Source organism: Acipenser ruthenus, chromosome 3 (assembly GCF_902713425.1).
Source record: "Acipenser ruthenus chromosome 3, fAciRut3.2 maternal haplotype, whole genome shotgun sequence".
NCBI classification, from domain to species: domain Eukaryota; kingdom Metazoa; phylum Chordata; class Actinopteri; order Acipenseriformes; family Acipenseridae; genus Acipenser; species Acipenser ruthenus.
In genome coordinates this window covers 95,986,970-96,000,538 of record NC_081191.1, presented here as the reverse complement: position 1 = coordinate 96,000,538, position 13,569 = coordinate 95,986,970, and the positions used below count along the sequence as shown (strand labels likewise).

At 39.3% G+C, this 13,569-nt stretch overlaps 1 protein-coding gene across 1 annotated transcript in view; it reads left to right on the top strand.

The window, feature by feature from the left end:
• Positions 1-13,569, top strand: part of LOC117394926 (vasoactive intestinal polypeptide receptor 2-like) — a 71,982-nt gene that overhangs the window by 10,264 nt on the left and 48,149 nt on the right. The window contains exon 2 of the mRNA XM_033993688.2: positions 5,187-5,289. Coding sequence (XP_033849579.1) covers positions 5,187-5,289 — 103 coding nt within the window. The remainder of the gene's footprint in view (positions 1-5,186; positions 5,290-13,569) is intronic.

Here is a 13,569-nt window from a genome sequence, read left to right as displayed (position 1 = left end):
AGGACCATTCTGGAAGAAAACCTGATGGAGTCTGCAAAAGACCTGAGACTGGGACGGAGATTTGTCTTCCAACAAGACAATGATCCAAAACATAAAGCAAAATCTACAATGGAATGGTTCACAAATAAACATACCCAGGTGTTAGAATGGCCAAGTCAAAGTCCAGACCTGAATCCAATCGAGAATCTGTGGAAAGAACTGAAAACTGCTGTTCACAAATGCTCTCCATCCAACCTCACTGAGCTCGAGCTGTTTTGCAAGGAGGAATGGGCAAAAATTTCAGTCTCTCGATGTGCAAAACTGATAGAGACATACCCCAAGCGACTTACAGCTGTAATCGCAGCAAAAGGTGGCGCTACAAAGTATTAACTTAAGGGGGCTGAATAATTTTGCACGCCCAATTTTTCAGTTTTTTATTTGTTAAAAAAGTTTGAAATATCCAATAAATTTCATTCCACTTCATGATTGTGTCCCACTTGTTGTTGATTCTTCACAAAAAATTACAGTTTCATATATTTATGTTTGAAACCTGAAATGTGGCAAAAGGTCGCAAAGTTCAAGGGGGCCGAATACTTTCGCAAGGCACTGTATATAGAGACACGTAGCACTCACTCGGGGTTGGGTGTTCGAGAGTGGAGAACGGGAGAGAGAGAAAGGAGAAATACAGTTAAGGTGAAATAACAATTGCTACAGCGTGCTGGAAGTGCCAGCACGGTACTTGTTTAACGTTCGTCCACATGTTTTGTGTGTTAGTACGTTTTGTTTGTCTTTTTATTTTGGTGTAAAGTGCCGTATCCTGTTTTCTGTTTGTTCAACCTTTTTATTTATTTGTTATTAAATGCTGAGTGCAGCCATTGCACTCAGTTTCACTCATCACCACCGTCTGTCTGTGTGTTTCTTCCGGGTCTGACGTGTCACTACCAGCCAGCCTTGTGACAGCATATTTAAAACAAACAAAAATAAGAAATGGTGGTTGGTTCTGAATCAAACATATTGACCCCCTCACTGAAGAAAATGTCCCCCAAAATTGAGAGGGGGCCACATTGACCCTCAGTCTGTAAGTCCTGGAGCAAACACTGCCTGAGCAAGTTACTTAACCTCCTTGTGCTCCGTCTTTCGGATGAGATGTTGTTGTAAGTGACCCTGCAGCTGATGCATAGTTCACACACCCTAGTCTCTGTAAATCGCCTTGGATAAAGGCGTCTGCTAAATAAACAAAATAATAATAATACTATTTACTGATAAAAAAATAAAATAACATGAAGCATATATGAATGGGAGCTAGTGTAAATCAAGGTCAGTACATTAGGTCTAGAAACAAAAATGCTTTCCCTCTTTCTTAATTAACGACATGCCCTTGCTTTAAATGTTGATATGTACAGTACTGTAGATATCAAGTCTCATTTTACTGGAACAGCTTTACAGAGAAAGCAGCAGAAACGGAGCACATTTATCAGATTTCCACAGGGTTTATAAGAAACTTCATGCTGATTGTAGTTTACAGTGCTTACAGTCATTTCACCAGCTAGAAACAGAAAAACTTGACAGAGCCTCGCTCTGGCTGTGCACCTACTAAAACAAACACACTTTAGAGCTGGCCTATGTAACAGGGCGGAGGCTGGCGTGAGCCGGCGAGCCTGTGCACTGCACGTATCACACAACACTGCCTGTTACACTTATATTTTAAACAGTATGTCTATGGAAACCAAAACTGAAAAGGAACTCCTGAGGTCAACGTCCCTTAATAGAGACATACAGAAAACAGCACAGTATTTGAGTAATTGCAATAAGAATCACATACTCTAGAATGATTGTAAACACAGGTAAAGAAACAGTACAACATAATAAAATAATCTCTTGATCTAAAGAGTGGCAGATCTTAATAACACCACCCTAAAACTTGTAACCCTGCTTCATCTGCAACCTCTTTTAACCACTGTTTTACTGTATTTAACTGGGAAGATGTTATATAAGGTGGTTCCTTGTGGGGAAAACACCAGTGGGATTAATATAGAGTTAACGAAAAGCAGTATTTAGACCATTGCTGCCTTGTGCGGCCTATTCTATCGTCGTAGTTTATTTTAAGCAACAAAGCTGTTTGGTGGATATCGATATGTTCTGTGGCAATCTCCTCAGGATTTGTTCAGATAGCATAAAGCAAGCTCACAGAACACCTTGACTCAATATCTTGTCTTCTATAGCCTATACACAGACAGATATAGTGGGGGGATTATTGTGCTATGTTCTTTTCTTGATGAAAATGTGCTGCTATGGAAAGGTTTTCTCCAGGCGGGTTTGATTTCAGTCCTAGCCTTGACTATTGATGTCACAACATACGCATCATGTATCAATTGATATTCAAGAAACATATGTACACCACTAAGATATTTTTGGCACTAATATCTTAGTGCTGTACATATAACAAAGTAATATACTACTACCAGGGCAACAGGTCACCAACATTTCTGGAGCAAAATAGGTTTTATGAGTGTGATTAGCCAAATATTTTGGTCACAAATATTTATGGCTTTACAGTATTTTGTTTAAATATAGCTGATACCACATAAGTAAATAACTAAGTAACAGAAAATGTTTTTGAAGTTCATACCACGAGTTTCTTTTGTAGTATGTTTTGTAATTCGTTTTCTGTTAAGTCACAGAATCACCGTTCTGCAGTTTTTTAATTCAGCCATTTTATCTTGTTTTTGGAGGTGGAGGGCGTTCATTTGAAAAGGGGCGGGACTAACAGTGATGTGAACCAATCACATGACAGACAGAGACTATTGTTCGGTGCTGTAAGGATGTTAGGGCAATAGTTCAATTTTTTTTCCTCATTTGATGAGTTTTTAACCAATCACAGGCCAGAATTTCCAACCACTGACTCTGACCATATATATCAAATCAAGATCTATGAATCTATTAAAGCACTGTAATTGTACCACGTTTAATAGCTAACAAGCCAAACTAAATGATGCATGTACAATATGAATATAGAATATTCACAACCTACACTAAATGTGTGAGCACCATGCTGTTACCCAACACTGTGTTAATGCTTCATTCTAGGGACAGAAATGCTATGTAATTAAGAGTAGCAAGCACTACATGCTCTTATCTGAGAGGGCAGAACTTTTTGCATGGTCTCACAGTACATACAATGCCTATAGAAAGTCTACACCCCCTTGAACTTTTTTCACATTTTGTTGTGTCAGTGCCTCAGAGTTTCATGCATTTAAATGAGGATGTTTTTCCACTTATCTACACACCATACTCCACACTGTTAAGGGGAAAAAGTTTTTTATTGAGAAAAAAATTATATACTAAAAATATAAAACTGAAAGATCATAATTGGTTAAGTCTCCACCCCCCTGAGTTAATACTTGGTGGAAGCACCTTTGGCAGCAATTACAGCTGTGAGTCTGTTGGGATAGGTCTCTACCAACTTTGCACACCTAGATTTGGCAATATTTGACCATTCTTCTTTACAAAACTGTTCAAGCTCTGTGAAGTTCCTTGGGGAGCGTTGATGGACAGCAATCTTCAAGTCATGCCACAAATTTTCGATTGGATTTAGGTCAGGGCTCTGACTGGGCCACTCAAGGACATTTACCTTTTTGTTCCTTAGCCACTCCAGTGTAGCTTTAGCTGTGTGCTTTGGGTCGTTGTCATGCTGAAAAGTGAACTTCCGTCCCAGTTTCAGCTTTCTTGCAGAGGGCAGCAGGTTTTCCTCAAGGACTTCTCTTTACTTTGCTCCATTCATTTTCCCTTCTATCCTGACAAGTGCCCCAGTCCCTGCCGATGAGAAACATCCCCATAACATGATGCTGCCACCAGCATGCTTCACAGTAGGGATGGTGTTCTTTGGGTGATGCGCTGTGTTGGGTTTGCGCCAAACATAACGCTTTGCATTTAGGCCAGAAAGTTCCATTTTAGTTTTGTCAGACCACAAAACTTTTTGCCACATGGCTACAGAATCTCCTGAGTGTTTTTTTGCGTACTTCAAACGGGATTCAAGGTGGGCTTTCTTGAGTAATGGCTTCCTTCTTGCCACCCTACCATACAGGCCAGATTTGTAGAGTGCTTGGGATATAGTTGTCACATGCACACTTTGACCAGCCTTGGCCATAAAAGCCTGTAGCTCTTGCAAAGTAGCCTTTGTAGCCTCTCTGATCAGTCTCCTTCTTGCTCGGTCATCCAGTTTGGAGGGACGGCCTGATCTAGGCAGGGTCTTGGGGGTGCCATACACCTTCCACTTCTTAATAATCGTCTTGACCGTGCCCCAAGGGATATTCAAGGCCTTTGATATTTTTTTTATACCCATCCCCTGATCTGTGCCTTTCAACAACTTTGTCCCGGAGTTCGTTTGAAAGCGCCTTAGTGCTCATGGTTGAGTCTTTGCTTTGAAATGCACTACCCAGCACAGAGAACCTACAGGAACTGCTGAATTTATCCTGAAATCATGTGAATCACTATATTTTAACACAGCTGATTGCTATTACAAGGGGGGTGGACACTTATCCAACCAAGCTATTTCAGTTTTTATTTTTAATTAATTTTCTACAAATTTCTAGAATATTTTGATAAATGAAAAAAAAACTATTTTAATGCATTTTAATTCCAGGCTATAAGGCAACAAAGGTGAAAGTTTGAAAGGGGGTGTAGACTTTCTATAGACACTGTAAGTTGCTCAAGTGGCAGCAGTGCCTACAGCTACATGTAGCGTATACCTGAACCAGTAATGGGATTTACCATTAATTTTATCTGTGAAAGCCCAATGAAATTTGGTGGACTCTGAAAAAACAAATCAGACTGTATGTTACAGCATCCTATACTATATATGTTTTACATTTTTAGTAAAGATAATCTTACTGTAACATCATAATATGTCAATATAGAAAAATCTATTAAAAACACTGTTCAATGGTTCAACCCCCACACCACAAATGACCAACCTTCTTGTATAAGAGCCATACCAATTACCAGGGAGTTTTCACAGTGTCATACAAAACATTCTACCTAGAACTACAGTACCGATTGTCCTTGCATTAAACACCCTGGGGTACTTCAAAAGCGCCATGTTGTGGAGCTCAGTGAGTCATATACGGCACAGGATCCATCCTCTGGACAGCCCTGCCTTAAACTAAACTGTGGTCAAAATAATAAAGGTCTGCTGTTATCTTTAACAGGTGAATGGCATCCACCCAGAATGTCGGTTTCATTTGGAGATTCGTCAAGAAAAGATTGAATGCCTTGAAAATCTCAAAAGGCTCGAGCCACCAGACTTTAAAGGTGAGGACCCACGTAATACAAAGAGGTTCCCCAGAGTTCCGCCCACAGAATACAAGAGGTTCCCCAGAGTTCCGCCCACGGAATACAAAGAGGTTCCCCAGAGTTCCGCCCACAGAATACAAAGAGGTTCCCCAGAGTTCCGCCCACGGAATACAAAGAGGTTCCCCAGAGTTCCGCCCACAGAATACAAAGAGGTTCCCCAGAGTTCCGTCCTTTCCACTCATGTTTGTGAACTCAACAAATGCCATTTTGTACCACATTTATGCCATTTGTGACACTTCCACTTTACATCAAGTGTCTATAATTAATGTGTATTTACATAGTGGTTACATAGAAAATACAGTCAACCCTCTTTATACCGTTTAAAAGTCACTTATTTCAGAGTGCGTCAAGCCTTTTTCAGGTTAATCAAATCGACCCGTTCCATCAAGGTAAGCCATTTGTTTTTATACATTAGAATGTCTCCAGTTGTCCTTCGATTAACAGTTTATGCCTCACTTTGGTGAGAAAACATTTGCAATGTCTTTCTGACTTTCTTATTTTCAGATGCATACATGCAGATTTTTTTCTTTTGCTCTGGTGTTAAATGTAGGGTCGACTCGCCATGTTGTACTTTCTGTTTTGCTTTGGGAGCGGGAGTGTCGATGACATTGGTATGAACGTTCAGTTAACAACGAATTAGGAAAGCTAGTCAAAGGTTAACTGCATAACTTTGTTGTTTTAATTGACCATGATTATTTCTCTGACGCTACAATGAAGGAAACTACAATGCTTATATTTACGTTTGCTTAGCTGGGGAAGTTGGCGGGTGGCGGACAACAGTGTGGCAATATAACGGGTACAAATAGCACTGTTTTTATATTGGTGACTGTAAGCCCTGTACATGGAAATGGGGCGGGGCAAAGCCCTGCCATAAAAGGAGCGTTTTTTGTATTTGTTTATTTTCGAATGCGGTACCCCTCTGCCCCTGTGCAATTTATTATTTTGTATTTGTTTTGTTGTATTGTTATTGTTATTATTATTATTGTTATGATTTGTTTATATGACGGTGAAGCTGTGTGTTTTGTATTGTTTTGTAGCGTGGATGGGAAGCCCCATCCACATTAAAAACCTTCTGGTAATGTGTGGCTGTCGGCTAGTGCATTGTTAAACTAGCCAGCAGTCACACGTAATTCATAAACTCCTGCAGGCCACGGTAGTTCTCCCTGCTCTGGGTGGGTGTTCAGAGGAGAGAACGTGAGAGAGCGAGGAGAAAAAGGAGAAAAGAAAATTTAAGAAATCAACATAGGATCAGTGAAAGCGATCTGCCCAGCCTGACCTATTGTTTTGTGTTTGTGATTTGTTTTTGTTTGAATATTTATTTTGCTCTGTGAGCACTGTTTTTGTTAAAATATTTTATTTGTTTTTGTTAAAATATTTTATTTGTTTTTGTTACTTAAATAAATGGCGCATGGCACGTCTTTTGCCCTGCAGTACCTGCCTTTGTTTTCCTTCCTGCTTGTGGCCTAACGTCACAGTGACATTTGTTCAGAGAGAATAGCTGGCGGTATGCAAGGGTTGCGTTATAAAGGGGGGCGGTATAACGCGGGACAACTGTACATGTGTATTTACACATAATTCTAATGTTATTATGCATAGTTACAATTGACATTACCCAAACTATATACCTAACCCTAGCTCTAAACCTAACCCTAATAATTTTCTGATGTAAGATTGTACACATTAAGTACATTGCAACTATGTATAATAACATTGTAATTATGTGTAAGTGCACATGTATTTACTAAGTAACTGCTATGTAAATACACAGTGATTAGATACACTTAATGTACTGTTACAATTTTTTTTAACTGAAACAAAATGTTTGAATCTCTTTTTTTGAAATAATTAGAATGAGTGGATGTACGAAATCCATCAGTAAGATGTAACGTATTGAACACATATAGGGTTAGCAGTGTTGCAGGGGGAAAGGGCATCAGTTACACTCTGGTGTACCAGCTGCCCTTAGAGAGAAGACATGTCTTTAAACTTAATGAGTTTTAAAAAGGCATCAGGGTGAAATGTAAAGCAAATTTAAACAAGAAAAATAATAGATTAGTTAAGGTACCCATATCAAGCTGCTCTTAAAGCTATCTTACGTTGTTCATTTCTGTTTTTGGAAACATAATGTGCTAAATTCCTTCCGTTGGGTTAACATGTTGATCATTTTAATTGCTGACACTTACACAACCAGAAATAGCTCTTTTAAGGAATGTTTTGTAAGGGACTGTTTTTAATACCAATTTGATTCATTAAATCAAGTTTGCAATTCATGCAATCTTTTTTAGAGAGGGTTTGTTAGTTTATTGTCTTTTTTTCACTGTTTTACCAAAGAGAGTGTTTATAAAACAGTCCTTAAAAAAACTACGTTTGTAATTCGGGTCCTAGGATTCCGAGAATAGAACACACAGAAGAGCAGGACACACTTCTGATCTTTGGAACTGTGCAAACATGTCAACAGGAAAAACAAACGTGGCTTTTTTTCTGCCAGAAAATACAGAAAAGAGACATAGCTGCATGCATTTTTTAATTAAAAAAAATGATGAAAAATATGTTCCAGGAGAAAATAGTTTTCCTGACAAGCGAGCAGATCTTGAATTCTTAAGAAACACCCCTTGGCCCACATGTTAAAATACTTTAAAAACACATTACTGTTGTGGTGTATTGCATACTGTATGAACACTTATACAACTCTGGTCAACTTTAAAATGACTTTACGTGGATAGCAAAAGCACAGTCCCTACCCTTAAAACAACATTAGGGCAGGATTTCAAAAGGAAGAAGGACATAGAATCCTGATGATATACATCATCATCCATTCCAGCTACAAGTTCTTTCTTTTAATAGTTCCCAGATACACTGGCTCCACTAACACTAATGGCTGTGTAGGATTGTGACATATGAGCATCTTTAAAGGAGTGCTTATCAAATCCTTACTTCTTTTTAGCTTTATTTAAACATTATGCTGCGCACTGGTACCTATACTGTAGGTCACAAGAGCAGACTGCAGCAAAAAAATACAAATTATAAAAAGGGTTTTTAAACTTTGGTTAGCTCTATTTAAATAAATGGTCGCTGTAAATAACCCAGACACTGAAAATACAGACAGTAAGCAAGCTGGACGGACTAGAGAAAGTATTATATATGAAGAACGTATTCCTTTAAGAATGCATTGCAAGGGGAGCTCCCGAGTGGCGCATCTAGTAAAGGCGCTGCACGTGGAGTGCAGGATGCGCTCTATAGTCTGGACGTCGCGAGTTCGAGTCCAGGCTATTCCACAGCCGACCGTGGACGGGAGTTCCCAGGAGGCGGCGCACAATTGGCCGAGCGTCGTCCAGGGGGGGGGAGGGTTAGGTCGGTCAGGGTGTCCTCAGCTCACCGTGCACCAGCGACCCCTGTAGTCTGGCCGGGCGCCTGCGGGCTTGCTTGTAAGCTGCCCAAGAGCTGCGTTGTTCTCCGACGCTGTAGCTCTTGGGTGGCTGCATGGTGAGTCCGCAGTGTGAAAAAAAGCGGTCGGCTGACGGCACACACTTCAGAGGACAGTGTGTGTTGTCTTCGCCCTCCCGAGTCAGCTCAGGGGTGGTAGCGGTGAGCTGAGCCTAAATAACTGGCCATTCTAAATTGGGAGAAAATAATAACAAAATAATTGGCAACGACTAAATTTATAAAAAAAAAAAAAAAAAAAAAAAGAATACATTGCAAAAAAAGGACTCACAGACTGTAGGTGTAAGAAACAGCCTGAGCCGTCTTCCTCATCCCTTGAACTCCCAGCGGCCCGAGGCTCTTACAGCAGCCAATGAGCATTATATTCAAGTACAGATCTGTCAGTTGGCCATGTGGTCATCCTTAGAGGCAGTTCAAATCTGCGGATAACGGAATTCCTTGGAAACAGCGGAATTTGCAGGCTCCCGCAGAATTCGCAGTCTTTCACAGATGCACCATATTCTGCAGCTACATCATCGTTATAATTATCATAAACAGACTGTCAAAGTGACCTGAAATATATACCTTAGCTGTTCGGTTCTAGTTGTGTTATATTAACAGATGTTTTGTCTCCTTCAAAACGTAGGAGTTCATTAAAGACTGGAGTTAAGGCTTTGAAAATGTGGCCCAAAAAGCAGTCTCAGGTGATGTGTTTTGACAGCTTTTTACTGCCAAAAATTATTGATCTGTTAAATTGGAAGTGGAAGCACTTAACCCATAAATTGTTTGATATGATTATGTTTACTTGATTTCCATTTTTATAAGCCATTATTAATACAAATACTAAATGCATAAGATGCTCCGCAGAACACTCCGTAGATATCTACTTCAAATTTCAGCAGTTTTTTTGCTGATTTTCCTACCTCTAGCTGTTCTATCCCAAGGCTGTGCTTTTGCAAACTATCAAACACTGGCCCTGCCCTCACCTACAATAATGTGGAAACTCTGGGCTCAGCTGAAGCAGAACACAAAAATCCTTGTTATGCATGCGACAGGGCACAGAAATCTGTTTGGTCAGTGCGACAGACACAACTACACAAGCATGAGAAAATGTAGGGCTTTGACTGGCAATTGCATCCACAACTCCTGACTGCCTGCAGCTTATATCACATAGACTGTAGCATAGATATTTAGCAGTACTAGATACTGTACTGCTGGTCTCCATTAGAAAGTAATGAATTGTTCAGTTTTATTTTGGATTCATAGTAAGAAAAAATGCTGTGTACGGAATATTAAATAAGTAATAACTTGTAAAAGCAGACTGGTGTTGTGTTTTCTTTTTGCATCAGTTAGCATAATGTATAAATAAAATGCCACAAGAAATGTTCCCACGGTCCACTGTACGCATTCTAGAAATGCATAGTATATTATGCTAAGTGATGAAATATTAATAAATGTTAAATATAAAATGGTAAAGAAAAAACAGTGAAAGGTAACAGCTAAGTGCTTAGTGACTATGTTCTGTTGTCTTTATTTTATGTAAAAATTTTTTTAAATGAAGTAGACATTTTTTAGGTGAGTTACCGTCTGAGTGTAGTAATTTCTTTCATGATTTATGTATAACGTATACCTTGCACTGGGGTTTTCTACACTCCTAAATTAATCTAATTGCTATACATCTGTGCACATATTTTCTGTTGTACTTTCTATTGACTGCTGGTACCTTTTCTATCTTCAAAATAGACTGATTAACTGTTTTGTCCGAACACATTCACAGTTTTTTTTTTTTTTAATTAAACAATACTGAAGTTAAACATTTTGTTTACATGCTGGTGTAACATGGCGGAGGCTGGGTGCGAACCAACGACCCTGCCAACCCAAGCTAGCATTTTAACCACCATGCAAAAGAGCCAGTCTCATGTGCATGCATAGTTTTAGAGCTTTTAACCTCATCTCGTCTCACTGCCAGTGGCAGTACAGAATCCATACAGGCAGTATATCACACAGTACTGCCTGTTACAATACACAGCTATGCACATGTGCTGGCTCTTACTTCGGTATAGACCAGATGATGATCTAGTCTGGATTACATATACATAACTGTGTATTGTAATGGGCACTATATCACACAATACTGCCCGTTATTACAGTACAGAGCTGTGCACGTGATAGTGCTGGCTATTTCTTGGGTATAGACAGGAGGATGATCTAGCCTGTGTTACATATGGCAGGAAACTAGAACAGAAGAACAACTCCTGAATTAAAGAGTAAGGAGTTACAAAAAATATAGCATTCCACGAATGCATTAGAACGGTTATTTTGAAAAGAGCTTTGAAACAGACTTTTAAAGTTTTAGTGTAAAAAGTTGTCAGGATGTTAACAATGAAAAGAAAAATGACAGGTATGTTATTTAAACAGTTGTAGCAACACGTGGGGACGTGGAACACTATATATTTTGGAACCCTGCTACTTACACTTTAAGGTCAAACCCCCTTAACATTAGAAATATCTTTAAAACAAACAAACAACATGAACAATTACAAAAAGAAACCCTCAGAATCATTGCAATCATCAGAACAATGTATAGGGACAATTTGAGAAAGGTAATTTCTTCTTCATTTGAGGCTAGTTACTCTGAATTTGTTTCAGTGCCACATTGTGTTCCTCTCTGGCCGTGTCAGTGATACAGATCACAAGCTCCATCATCTTCAATTAGGCCTCTGGGGAGGGGGGTGGGCTTTATTTTTGTTTAACCAAAAAAAAAAAAGACTAAATAGAAATGCATTCTTGGTTTATTAATAAAACAATCAAGCTTAGCATGGTGCATACTTTGTCATAGCTTCCCGGTCCCTGTACCACCACCCTATACATGCCAATACTGTCATGATGGTGTGGTGTTGAGTTGTGGGGGGGCGGGGGAGGTGTACGTCTGTTATATAATAATGAGTGTTTTCTGCGTATGACCCCTATCATGTGTATGATGCGTATGACATTTAAATCCATTACTTCAGTCTTACTTCTGTTTTAGTTTCTGTTGCAATGGTAGAAATCCCACTGATGCAAACAGACAGCTGGTAATAACACATTGGCAACATTTTATTTACTGTCTGGTGCATTGAGACTCTCTTCAAGCCTTCATCAAAGCTGACCTAGACAGAAAATTATGTCAAGAAATCATTTAAGCATATGCTACACCAAGGGCTCTGTGGCATTTCATTAAATACATCTTCAATCAGGTTCATGTTTTTTTTAGGGCACATACCAACAACTACAATTTGTACTGTGTTTGTCAACCACTAAAATGGCTAAACAACACATGACCATATACAGTGATACAGTGCTCACCTGTTATAACACGCCTCGTTATAGTGCGGAATCTGTTATAACACGGTAGGGTCGTGGCTCCCATTTGCTCCATGATGCCATTACAGTAGCCCTTTTATACTCGTTATAAGGCGGAACACAAATAGCACGGTCTTGTAACTATGACTTCTCACTACAGCGTTATAAAGGGTGAGCAAAAGTATTACTATTTTTATTGTATTGTTAATTATTATTATTAGTAGTAGTAGTAGTAAGAACACAGAGACAGTGTTTTTTTGTTGTCTTTTTTTGTTTAAATTTATGTAACAAATAAATCTGTGTCTGTAGCTAATGTAGGTTCTTAGAGATAAAAATAGATTTGAGGACTTAAAAAAAAAAAAACGATTGCACAGAATGCGCTTCTACTGACCAGGTCTAGAAAATGCAATCTGACATCGCATTGGACAGCAGGTCAAATGTTTTCACCTTTAGCTATAAAAAGAAGTGGGCTTTAAAGGTCCTACCAAGTGAGATGCAAACAAAAATGCCATTCAGATGTGAGTCGATACAGAAACCTATAAAAGAAGATTAAAGCTGGCTTCACCTCAGTGAAAACACCCTAATTTTACAACCTCCTCTGATGTCTTGATAGACACAGCTATATTTTGCAAAATTGCTGGCTTTGAAGTTACATTTAGGAATACTAAATTCAATGCTATTGAGTGTTTAATAGTTATGTGGGTGATGGCTTTGAAGTTGAAGTTTAATTGTGTTTTTCAAAGACATTAATATCGAGGCATTATTAGGATATTAAAACAATTATAATTTGAATTAAACTCACATCTGTATATATCCAGTGCAACTCTGCCTAACATTAGGGAATTTCTATCAGTAGTATCATCAGCAACTATTTATAAAAATGTCATCTTTTTTTATTTGGTGTTCTCATGAATTTGATAGAAGTTTGCATGGACATTTGTATTTATACATTCCGTTATACTGGCTAAAAATCACAACAGGATAAAAAAAAACATTCAGGATCAGTCATGTTTATAAAGATATTGTAGCTTTGCGTGGAAATGAAGGAGGCTCACTCAGGATTTGCAGCTTCTCGAATTCATGGTTTATTAAGACGGGACTCTACACTGGGCAGGTACAAGTGTGCTGCTTTAACAGCCAGTGGTTCACTTACAGCTGAGCAGTGTAGTGCTACTCAGACTGAGCCAACTAAGTGCAGTCTCTGGTTCCTTTTTAGTCCCGCTTCTCTTTGGCTCTCCTTGGCTGTTTCTTCTGCTCTTCTCTGTCTCTCTGTTCTTCTTACTCCAGCAGCAACCTGTTCGTCTCAGCAACCCGCTACTTATCCCTGCGTCCAGGCCACGCTCCGATGCACCAGCCACCAGTCCCATGCAGACACGGCTTCCCGCTCTCCATCCCCTGATGGTTGCAACATCTTGTCCCTGTTTGTGCCAACAGTGTTGCAACTGGGCAAGCCGAGCCCCTGATTGGTGGTGACTC